This window comes from Struthio camelus, chromosome 13 (genome assembly GCF_040807025.1).
Source record: "Struthio camelus isolate bStrCam1 chromosome 13, bStrCam1.hap1, whole genome shotgun sequence".
Lineage (NCBI taxonomy): Eukaryota > Metazoa > Chordata > Aves > Struthioniformes > Struthionidae > Struthio > Struthio camelus.
Genome location: NC_090954.1, coordinates 995,414 through 1,007,568, shown reverse-complemented (window position 1 = coordinate 1,007,568; position 12,155 = coordinate 995,414). Strand labels below are relative to the sequence as shown.

Here is a 12,155-nt window from a genome sequence, read left to right as displayed (position 1 = left end):
AAGTTATTTGAGGGCAATAACAAGGCTCTAAAAGTGGTGCCATGTTTAGCAGCGGAGAGAAATCACTGCAGGTTACACATAATGATTTGTACAAGAATGAAATATTTCAAAGCAATGAAGGGCTGATTATACATGCAAAATCAAACGGAGCCCACATAAATCAAAATGACAGCTTTAGAGTCTTGCAAAAAAAATAATATTTAGATCCATAAATATTCTGATTCTTTTTTCTTTTTAATTCAAAGGAAATGAAACAGTGACACTACAAAATCAGCTAAACCTTTCCAAATTCCTCCACTTGATTATTGGGCTGGAAGGATGGTAGTTGTGAATAAATGTAAATTTTAAAAAAGAGAGTCTAGCAGATCCACTGCAGAGATTACTTTCCATGATTTAAAAAAATATAAAAATAAAAAAAAACAATACATACATAATGCTTTCACATACAGATACATTTATTTTAAACACAAATCAATTTGTCAAACTTGAACTAAATGTTTGACTTACAGGTCATTGGCTGGCTTTAAAATGAGATCTGCACAAACCTGAAGGCCGCTGCAGCAGAAATAACTGTCTAATGCAGCACTTAGGTGCTCCCGTGCATGGGGCAAGACCCGACTTGGCTCAGCACTGTACACAGGCACAACAAATCAGCCTTTCCCGCCATCTGACACAGCATTTCCATCTGGGTGACCGAGCACAGGAACCCCTGTGCAGCGAAAGGGTGACAGCCCAGCACTGTATAAAAGAAGTTAATGCTGCAACTTCCAGTGGGATTTTTCTCACTTATTTTGAGGATGTCTGCAGCATATACTCAATGGAAAGAAACGGGCCCTTCTAGGCCACCATTCGCCTGCCCTACTGAATACATCTGTTAGGATGAACCATGCTCTGCTGGTGTCTGTATTAATTGTGGAGGGAGCTAGATAGACAGACATCTACATAAGATCATGACTTCAATCCTGGGATTGGCTCTAACCATTTTCGACTGATAAAGCCAATTGCACCCACTACTGTTGCTCTATTCATTACGTCCCCCAAACTAAACTGCCTACGTAAATGATAAACTTTAATAAATACTGTAGTAATAACTATAGTCTATACTCAAGGAACTCTGCTTTTTTCGGGAGAGTCCTGCAATGCTTCTTGCTCTAGGATTTGGATCACATTTCTTTGGAGCCACATGGTAAAGGTAGGATATTTTCTAGCACGCTTTTGAACTGACATATAACAGTACCATATCCATCAGCATCTTCTGTAGAAGGCTGTCCACCTGATTAGCAACAATTTGCTACTGATTCCACTCAATGAAAGCAGAGGACTTATTTCTGCAAGAGCAGCACATTTTTACAGAAGCAGGATGAAATTCTGCAGCACAGTGCAGTAATTTTTTAAACCTAACATATGAAGTGCGTAAGAGGGATGAGAAGGTTAAAAAAAATACTGAGTCTTTGTATAGATTGAAAGTAGTTTCTGTGATCAAATGTGAGAGCTCATAAGCAGAGGTCAATACATGAAACAACAATACATGGCATTTCTGTGACCCAGCGGATGACTTGGCACAAACACACCTTGAAAAACCCCAAACGTTTTGGTTTTGGTCTTGGTCTCCTCTGAAAGCAAGTTTAGTTACACCTTCCCACCCTGTTTTGCAACATAACAACCTTCAATGGTTCAACTTGCAAAATCATGACAGAAAGAACAAGAGCACGAACACTAAAGTCAATTTTAACTATGGGACTTTTGAATAGCAGTGCCAACTATTTCTTCAATCATATGAAATTTTTGGTTAGAAGCAGGTAATGCACTTTGCTGGCACATATAAAAGAGGATTATTTTAACCTTTCTGCTCTGCGCTTCCAGCTATCATAACTAGGGTCACTATTCACCTCCAATTGCCCTTCTTAATTCATACAGAAGTACGCTACAGAATACAATTTCTAGTTGTATTTTTCCTCTTGTGCAAATCTTTTGCAATAAAAGGCACCAGCTGCTTCTCCTCTGACCTCTAATGGCCAAATGCTTAAGCAAATCAACAAAAGGCGGCCCCTGCCTTCTCTTTTCCACATTTGTTCAGAGCTTTCAAATTAATATTTCAAAGCACATCCATTAGTTAGCCATAGCGTGGCAGTCTACAGTGTGGGGTTAGTAAATACGACTGCCTGAGGTTGCCAAATACACGGATCACAACTTCTGCAACAGGGAAAAGCAAAAAACGGGGGATTTTTTTGTTGGTTAAAAAAAAAAAAGAAAAAAAGAAACACACACATACACCAAATGCATTTTTGCAGGGTCCTCTTCTGGGCCAAGAAAAAAACAGCTGCAGAAAATTAACAGAAGCAGAAGAGACACAGAAAAACTGCACGCTAAGCATTTTTGTCTGTATTAGCTGCTCAAAGCTCTGGCACTCCAGCTTGTGAGAAAAAGATGGAGATTTTTTTTCCCCCTTGTAAAAGAATTTAACATGCAAAACATCTCTGATTCCCAGTGCAGGCCACGGCATTACCACCGCGATTAAATTCCATTTTGAACTGAGCCACCACGCATCAGGAAAAAATATATAGTTACCAAAGAAAAAAAAAAAACACCTTGCCACACCTTTTCGGGAACTCATTCATCATATCGATCATTTTCTCACGGAAAGGACATTCAAGACGAGAAGCTAACCCCGCAGAGATCATTTGCGAAAGGCCTGTGACTTCAGCAAGCCCATCGTCGCCTTCACAGGCTTCAAGCAAGCAGGGGAAACGCGCGTTACTTCTCGGCTGAGGCGCAACACGTTGTCCTCGGCTCCTGCCCCAAGCCACGAACTGACGCAGCCCGTAAGGATCCGGTGATTTCTCACACGGGTTTCCTGAGGCACGCTCTGCCCCGGGCCCCCCGCGGCAAGGGGGCCAGCGGGGGCACAGGAGACCCGACAGAGCCGGGCGGGGGCCGCAGGCCCAGTTCACCCCAGTTAGCGTCGGCTGACCGCTCCTCGCCGCCTTCCGGGCCACGGCAGGCGGCTTCGCCTCTCTTCAGCCCCCGGCGCCGGCTCTGCGACAGCAAGACCCCTGCCAGCGGCTGCCGAGGCCGCCCCAGCCCCCTGCCCAAGGCGGGAGCCGCCGGCGCGCCCGAGCCCGCTGCCCAAGGCTGGGCGCAGCCCAGGCCAACACCTGGCTGCGCTGCGCTGCGCGACCCGACCCGACCCGACCCGTCCCGACCCGACGCGACGCGACCCGTCCTGTCCCGACCCGACCCGACCCGTCCCGACCCGATCCGTCCCGACCCGACCCGACCCGACCCGTCCTGTCCCGACCCGTCCCGATCCGTCCCGACCCGACCCGACCCGACCCGTCCCGACCCGACGCGACGCGACGCGACGCGACCCGTCCCGTCCTGACCCGTCCCGACCCGACCCGTCCCGACCCGACGCGACCCGACCCGACCCGTCCCGTCCCGTCCTATCCCGACCCGTCCCGTCCCGTCCCGACCCGCCGCACAACACCCGCAGCCCAGCCCCTCCGCGACCCCTCGGTCCCTCTCCCTCGTCCCCGCCCCGCCCCTCGGTCTCGCCCCCGGGTCTCGCCCCGCCCCCTCGGTCTCGCCCCGCCTCCTCTGTCCCGCCCCCGGGTCTCGCCCCGCCCCTCGGTCTCGCCCCGCCTCCTCTGTCCCGCCCCCGGGTCTCGCCCCGCCCCTCGGTCTCGCCCCGCCTCCTCTGTCCCGCCCCCGGGTCTCGCCCCGCCCCTCGGTCTCGCCCCGCCCCTCGGCCCCGCCCCCCCGGCGCGGCTGCCTCCCACGCGCGCTCGGCCGCGGGTGGCGGCGTCGCCGCGTTACCAGAATACCTGAATCCGTCTGAAAGGGGGAAAGCGCCGATCCGCCGCGCAGACGTCAGCGGACCGCCGGGCACCGCGGCGGCCGGGCCTTTAACCAAACAAGGCAGAACGCGCCCCAGAACCAGCTGCAGCCGGCGCGGCCGGACTCGCTGACGCGGGCAGCGGGCGCCGGAGAAACGCGGTAACTGGCAGAATGAACAGGGGCTTTTAACTTGTATTTGCGTCTGGTTTTATTGTAAACATTCAACTTTCAGGCGATAATTCTGCCCCGTTGCCTTTTGTTTCTCTTTAGCTGGCAAACCGTCAAACGAGGGCAGCCACGCGGGCGGCAGCCCCGGCCGCCAGGTCTCGCCGGCCCGCGGGACCGCCGCCGCTCGCCCTGCTGCACCCTGCTCTGGCGGAGCAAGGAAACCCGGTACCTGCCCGAGCCTCATGCGCTTTGGGGGAAAATAAATCTTCCGTGCCCACCGAAGGATTCCCGAAGGAAACACGTGGAAGCCTGAGGGCTAAAACGGCATTATTTCTCATCCTTTCAGTATCTCTGAGAAACCTTATAACCTACAGTAGCAAAATAGAAACTTGGCCATAAATCCGGGCTTGCAAGCTCAGCACGAAGAACATGTGAGCAGCCTCTTAACTCATCCGAGTCTCAGAGGCGATGCGCAAGTTAAGGCTGCATTAACATTACTCGTGAATATAACATGTAATAAGTCAAGGCTTTGGGGGGAAAAAAAAAAAGTTTCCCCGCTTGCCTCCACCTCTGGAAGGCCCTGTGCGCTGCACCACCAGCAGCAGCCTGCTAAGGACTCAGCATCGTTCCTTTATCAAAGCTAACTGCAGTTTACATTTTGCAAATTACAACGCGGGATCAATATCAAGCGAGAGAAGTCCCGCGCGCCGCCCGGCCGAGCCTGAAAAGGGCTGAGCGTTGTAGCGGGGAATTTCCGCTCAGCGCTTCCTCATAATAAAGCTAAAGCTTTTGTCAACTTCTATTTATAATAATTAACTATTGTAAAAAATTATTTTTATAGCTCCTAATTTTGGAAACGTCTTCGGTTTCCTTCCCTAAATCAGACCCCCAAAGAGGCATTGTGTCTGTTACAGCAGATGTAGAAATCAGCAAAATCTTCAGGAAATGCTTGTGCCACTGCAGGGCAAGTACAGAGTTATTTTTAGTACACGGTGTAATTTTGAAGCGTTCAGCAAGTTAAACCCCAGAGGTGGCATTGCTCTAGCACTATGCTGTTGTCACACAAACATACTTCACACCCTGACAAGTCCCTGACGTGCCCAAACTACACCTACCTCTGCTATCGGTTGTTATTTCGTTACGGGAGCGCCTGGCGGCTCAGGACCTCGGGCACCAAGCGTCTCACTGCAGCGCAGTCCCGGCCCCAGGAAATTTAGACCGAGCTCCAGCGACATCGACACAAGTGCTCAGCTTTTGCATACAGATAGCTTCCTTCAGCTTCAGGGGAAGTGTTCCCCGGTGCAGTGCTGAATACGGCACGTGTTTGTGAAACAGGGGGTCTGCGCTAGTTAGACAGTTAAAGCGATGTGTGCAACGGCCGGAAAGAGCAGTTAGCAGCAGAGGTGCAACGCTCACATCTATGCTCGGGGACGACAGTGCGTCCTTCCCATCTCCTAAAAGCTTGCCGTTATAACAAGGCTGCTTGAAGACTAAATAATTCAGTTTTCAGCGAAATATTGATGCGGTACTTGTAGCTTGCTGAAGGGATGGTAGATCTGATTATGCAGCACAGATCTGGCAGGGCTGCAGGCCGCTTTCATTGCAAGCAGGACATCGGAGAGCCCTGTAGGACTCTCTAAATCTGTTCGCCAGCATTGAAAACTTGCTTCCATGGCACAGCGAGCAAGGAGCAGAGCCTGATCCTTTACACTGGGAACAACTGCGTTCAGCCTCTCCTTTCTGAAACAAAAAGATTATGCAAAAATCCATTACTTGATATCAGACATCAAAGTCAGTAATGCACTTGAAAGAGGGAAATTCCGTCCTCCAGTCTTTAAAGTAATTGTTGCTCCTGACGTACTCCTCTGCCAAGAATATTTTGCGCTCTACAGCCAAATCTTCAAGGAAAAGGCTCCCATGTATCTGGGGACAGCTTGTGGATACCTCTGCAAGATGAGATGAGCTAACGTGACTGGGATTGTAACACAAGACATTAAGATTCAGCCTTTCTTCTCCTGCATGGGTTTGTGTAGCTCCACTCACGCTCCTGTCCTTTCTTAAGACATCCGTCCTCTCAGCTCTCTATCTTCATTAGAGCCATGCTTCATTTGTTCGTGCACCTCTCCTCTCCCTCACCGACCCCCTATCTTGCACGCACGCAACTCCTTTCAAGCTACCCTTTGTGCCTGCAACTCCCTCCAAGGGTGCCCAGCACCCTATTTCAAATCCCATCTTAAAATTCACGGCTTCCATGGAGCCCAGAAGTGATTAAATATCCTCCATCAGGTATGTCACTGCACAGGTTCATTCTTTTGATGTCAAATTCAGTGGTTTGCATCATTCCTGTACAGTGGTTCTACTTTACATAGCATTATAGAACTAGGCTGAAACTAAGTTATGTAGAGTTGGTGCCCAAAATGCTTCATATTGATGCCTACTTATTAATTTGATAGTCTAAAGTAATTGATTTACCTCAGAGGTAACCACATTCCTGTGCTTTGGGTGTCCTTAAATGGGTGTTTATAGTACCAGTCTATATAAAGTCCACAATTATTCTTTAAAAAAATCACGATCTTGGGACCCTCAGATTTTGCATTTTATTCCTAAACATCAAGTGGAACAGATGTACTTTGCTGAGCTCTTATAAGGTTAACAAGTTACTCTAAAACATTGCCTTATAGGAGCTGTTGCCCTTCTCCAAAGTGTGCTCTTCCAGCGGGGGCAAGTGGATGAAGGCAATGAATCACCTTATGGACATCCTTCTCTACATATATACCCCCAAAAGCTAGCAGTACTTTTTGATGGCTCAGGTGCCTGCCAGTAGGTAGGATGAATCTGGGCTTTTATGATGAAAACCTGTTTCTGAAAATCAAGTTTATATCAAAAGTTACACAAAACAAAGGCCAAAATCACTGCTCTCTTTTCCAGGGTTGTTTCAGTTTTCATGGTGTCTTTACACAAGTGAGCCATAAGCAAGATTTGTGTTTGCAGAACATCTAAGATAACCTGCAGTAAGCACAGGAGGGCACTTTCAGATCTGCAAAACAGCAACGCTCCATAGTTGCCCTGTACAGCAACATTATGTTCTGTGGGATCAAATTATGGTCAGACTAATTGGTATTCTGACCAAGACAGACTAACCCATGAGAAAACAAGTGGAAGAAGTAATCTTATTCAGGTGATCTTAAAGTTTTAGCCCCAGGCCCTCTCAACCGCACAGCAGCTGTGCTTAGCCTGGTCAGGTTGGAGAGACCTCAGACCTGCTCTCTAATTCCACTGGGAGACAGGACTGAAGGATGGACCTATGCCAAAATACATTAACAGTGTAAAAACCGCTAAGGGGAAAAAAGAACTAGGAGACACGAGTATGCCGGAAATGGAACAGTGTCCCCAGTGTGCAGACAGCACACTGCAATGTTGATTAATTATCTCCCAAGTTGAAAGAGGAGCAAAACTGATGCTTTATTCCAACTTCAGTGTAAGTGTCAAATACAGACATAGATGGGGCTTGGATGGGAAAGCTCAGCAACCTGACCAGGCCTCTAAGACCCAAGAGCCTTGGGGAGAAACCACTGGGTTCCATTTTCTCTTACCTGCACATACTGGTTGCAGGCAACCTTTTTTTCCACATCTTTTCTGTGTCCATCACTAAACTTTTCTTTCCTTTCCCGGTATTTGAAGGCCCAGTCATTTATTCCCTCAGTCTGGATGATTCTTCTCATGAGCTCTTTCTGGTCCATTGGTGCCCGGATGATTTTCAGGTTATTAGTGTAGATGATGATCTTGCCAAAATCTAGAATTGGGGAAGTCTATAGAAGGACCTTATGAGTATCTTGCCTTTATAAAAACACTCTACAAACTCTGCTGATCCCTGGACTTCACAAGGGATATGTGCTCTGCTTGGTCACCTGCTGGGCTGGCTCTGCAGCACAAGCCAACAGGCCACGGGAGGTCAGAGCACGAGTGGAACGCTGGTGGGAAGGTGGCCACACTGGTCCATGAGGTCAGACTCAGACTTTGGATCTAATGTTTTAAGTCTTGCTTTAATATTATGCTCTGGATGGGGAAAACTTTCGGGATGTAAATTCTCACTTCAGCCCCCTATGGAAGAAAAAAAATCCTCAATTCCAAGAACAGGGGAGTTTCCAGTGCACTGGAAATTGACCTACGTTTCTCTGAAGATTAACCAGTTTGTGTAACATTTTTTTCCAGGGTTTTATCCAGAAATAGGGACTCCAAACGATGGTGACCTTCTGCAGCATTTGATTGGGTTTTTCACATTAAAAAGAGTATGAGAAAACAGTTTGGGTTATTCATCTAAATGAAGGTGAGCATTTAGAGGGTCATGCAGGAATAACTCAGGTCCTCACCAGTATGCTCTCTCCTAAGAAATGAGCGTTCTAAAACTGAGGTCTGTTCATGAGCTCCCTTGCACACTAGCTCCATTGTTTGCTTATACAACTGTTGCCCTGTCCACTTCTATCTTCATCACATTTTCTTATCAAAAGGCAGATGATAGAAAGCAGGATAAGTATGATCTCATCATTAGAGAGCAAGGCTGGCCAAGGTCCTCCAGGCCCACTGAGCACCCGCAGCTTCAACTGATGTTATAATTCGTGCTACTGAATGAGCTGGCATCCACGTAGCTGTTCTGCAAACAAGGCCTTTCCATTACTTTGGGTTAGTCAAAATTTTTTTTCCCTGTCCAAAAGCAGGAAAACCTCTTTTCTTTGCAATTTAATGCTTGCAAAGTGGTCAGAGAGAGATATATATACACATATGTGTGTATATATGTACACATACACATACATATACATATATAAATTCTGTTCCTAACAGTGAGAAGCCAGTCTAAAACAGCCAAGGAGACACCCGAATTTGCATTATTTTCTAATGATTTTAAAATTAATCTTGGTCTGGTCAAACACCTTTCTGAAAGCAACATTTTGCTCTCCTGTCCTTTCCCTTTATTTCTGAACTAAGTATCATGTGGCAGCTACCATAGCCTATTGCTTTACACACTGTTCATATTTCACTCTGTGCAAGTATCTGTGTCAAAAAGCAACGCAAAAGGAGGTGCTCTATTCTAAGAAAATACCACATCAGACTTGCATCAGCTGATATAAATTGGCTGACGGCTCCCCTGGCAGTTTGGCATCTGCTTCTCTGTATCAGTAGAAGCAGGGGAAAGAAAGCAGGTGAGCACAAATCCTTCCCATTTGCAGAAGACTTTTTTTTTTTTTAAGCCTCATATTTGTTACACAGACATGGCGCTTCCAAATACCAAATGGATGTTGATACAAAACAGAACTGGTATTGGATGGGGTGGTTACTCAAAGTAGTTATGGTTAGGGAAATGAGGGACTAGAGGTGAGCATTACCCAAGAATGCAGAACAAATTAATGGCATAGACAAGAGCACCTGAGTGTTCTGTTGTTGGGCAAATATTCATTGTGGCTTGGTATTTTCAATTAAACCAGATGTCCATTGCATCAACTAAATATACTTCAGCTATCAGCAATCTGGGATTCCTACATGCAACTCTGATTAGCACCAAGAACTAATAGACTTTTAAGGTGGAAGTAAAGTGTTCAACCAAAGCCATAAGAAGTATTTTATATTTTTTCAAGAGCTTCTTCAGACTCTTTGGTTGTGGAAGTGCCAAAGTGACTGTTCAAGAGGCATTCCCCATTTATTCAAAGATGAGAACATATAACAATATAACTGTATTTGTACTGCAGCTGTTGATGTACTTGAATAAACTCAAATTTCTCTCTAGGGATATTCTTAATTCTTAACCTTTCTGCTACCAACCGGTGCAAAGAAACCAGTCACTGTAGGCCTGGGAGGATGTGTGTTAGTGTTTGCTGGACAATGGACTGACTTGTTCTTTGGAAAAAAAAAAAACAAACTGCTCATTGCTACTAATCTGACCTGGATTTGAATGAGCTGACTACTGGAGAAAGGCTTTATATATAGATCAATTCAACAAGCTAACTAGCTTGCATGGTCTTCCTTTTTACTTTTTTTCCTGAGCAGACTCACCTTGAATTCTACAAATCTGCTGATTGCATCAATATAATGCATGCCATTTAGAGTCTGTGAACTTATAAGTGTAATGTGGCTATGTTATTAATAGCGCTCATACATCATCATTATATAAGTTATTGTTTAGTTCATACATGTAGATTGGATAAAATCAAATAGCTGTAGGATGCACTTCTAACTTGGCAAGGTAAGAATCTGAACATAATCCCTGTATATTAATCAATTGAACATATATTACACATACACATGCATTTTTGTCGTAGCTAAAGAGGCACTACTATAGCAGTGGCATTAATTATTTGGTAGTAAAATGTCCAGTGAAACTAAGCTGGGAATTTCAAAGTAGCTGAAGGGTAACTCTGACTTTCTGCAGGATGTAAACGTCTCACTCTGAGGTTCACTGGTATGCTGCCCGTGGCACTAACCTTTTCACCAGCTCAAGTCACGCAACTTTCACATTAAAGACAGTTAACTAAAATAATATCCACCTTACGTTTGGCTGTTAGAAATCCTAATACATCTATATGTATAAATATTGATATACATGGAATTGCTATATATTATTCTATAAAATGCAGACATACAGAGCTGACCCAGCAGGGAGAGAAAGTGAAGCACAGATAACAGATGCTGTTCATTTGCTGACCACCCTTTTGCAAAACATGCAGATCCTGCAACTTGCAGAATAAGCAAAACAGAATTTGTGGCAAAAAGGCTGAATATTTACAGACACATTTTTAAAAGACTGGATTGGCAGAACTGAGCTGCATCTGAATGAAGTCCCAGTCTGAGATTCCAGTTGCCATATTATTGTAAATGGTCTATCGTCTAGTCTGAAGCTGGTTTCCAAAGAGTTTAGGCTGGATGTTACTTACCCTACAATGACTTTCACTTGACTGGTAGTCATTGAAGAGAGGAGAGTTACTTGTGAGATTGTATTTCTGATCCTCTTTGAATATACTGATCCTTTGAGCAGTCAGCTTGGCTGGTGAGGAAAACCTGTGTTCTGGTGTTTCCCCAGCCCCACAGAAACGGTCCTCTGGCTCAAAACTGTGGCGAATAAAACGCCGAGAGCACTCTTTCGCTGGAGGTTCAAGTTCCTGGCCATCTTCATAGACTTGTTTTAGCACTCGACCACTGTAGGCTGAGGATATTTTGAACCTCACTTTGCGGGGTCTTCCCTCATGCCTTTGATTGAGTTTCTTCTGATGCTCATCCATTGCTATGATTTCAAGTTGCAGCTCCTGGAAATCAACTCAGCAAGGAGAGCTTTGGGTCCAAAAGAAAACTCTCTACAGTTTCCCCCAACCATGCAATGTATAATTCAAGATTTCTAGCGGTCCCTCTCATCTTACGGCAAAGGTGACACCACTGTATTAAATATTGATAGATATTCACAAAGAGAAAACACTTATAGTGATGAAATATAAGGCAAATTTTACTGAACTTTACTGAATGGTGGACAGGTTGGCTTACAAAATGAGAAAAGGAGTTAACTTGGGGAGGATAGGATTAAATTTGGAAATTCTGCCCATCCTATGAAGCCATGGAAATGCTTCTGCTATATACTGTGATAAGAACTATCCCAAATACACCATCCCAGCAGCTTTTCAGTTTTCTGACAAGCTGAAAAGTTAAAAAGACAAGTTCAGAGAAAAAGCAATCCAACTTCACAAACAGCAAATGTGAATAATTCCTCTCCTATTCTTACTCTGAAGCCCTGAGAGTACAAAGCTCCATTTCATTTTAATCCAAATGTGTTTCTCTACAGGTTGGTGGAGATCTAATTAAGATTTTCTGTCTCCTCAGCTTTCAATCCTTATTTGTAATTCCTGCTGGCTTTCAGGGCCCTTTGACCATTCTGGTTTTGCTTTTCTATTTTTAAAAGGCAGTCACCTATTGAGACACACAGGAGGCCCAATCCGCTGCTTTTTTACAGCCCCTTACACATATACAAGGAAGGTGGAAAATACAGCTGCTCTGATTCGGCCATTTTATTTTTTTTACAGGAGGCAAGGTGCAAAGCAGAAGGGGTAAGGCCCCAAGAACCCAGATTTTCCTTGGAAAAGAACAGTCTTCAGGGCTGCGCACATCTCCATTTT

At 45.6% G+C, this 12,155-nt stretch overlaps 1 protein-coding gene across 3 annotated transcripts in view; it reads right to left on the bottom strand.

The window, feature by feature from the left end:
* Window positions 1–4,079: 4,079 nt before the first annotated feature.
* The window catches only part of GRXCR2 (glutaredoxin and cysteine rich domain containing 2), a 47,923-nt gene continuing 39,847 nt past the window's right edge, over window positions 4,080–12,155 (bottom strand). For all 3 annotated transcript variants that reach the window (XM_068959694.1, XM_068959695.1, XM_068959693.1), the window contains 3 exons: window positions 10,929–11,424; window positions 7,599–7,814; window positions 4,080–5,745 (listed from right to left, as the gene is read on the bottom strand). In XM_068959694.1, coding sequence (XP_068815795.1) covers window positions 5,566–5,745; window positions 7,599–7,814; window positions 10,929–11,273 — 741 coding nt within the window. In that variant the 5' untranslated portion in view covers window positions 11,274–11,424 and the 3' untranslated portion in view covers window positions 4,080–5,565. The remainder of the gene's footprint in view (window positions 5,746–7,598; window positions 7,815–10,928; window positions 11,425–12,155) is intronic.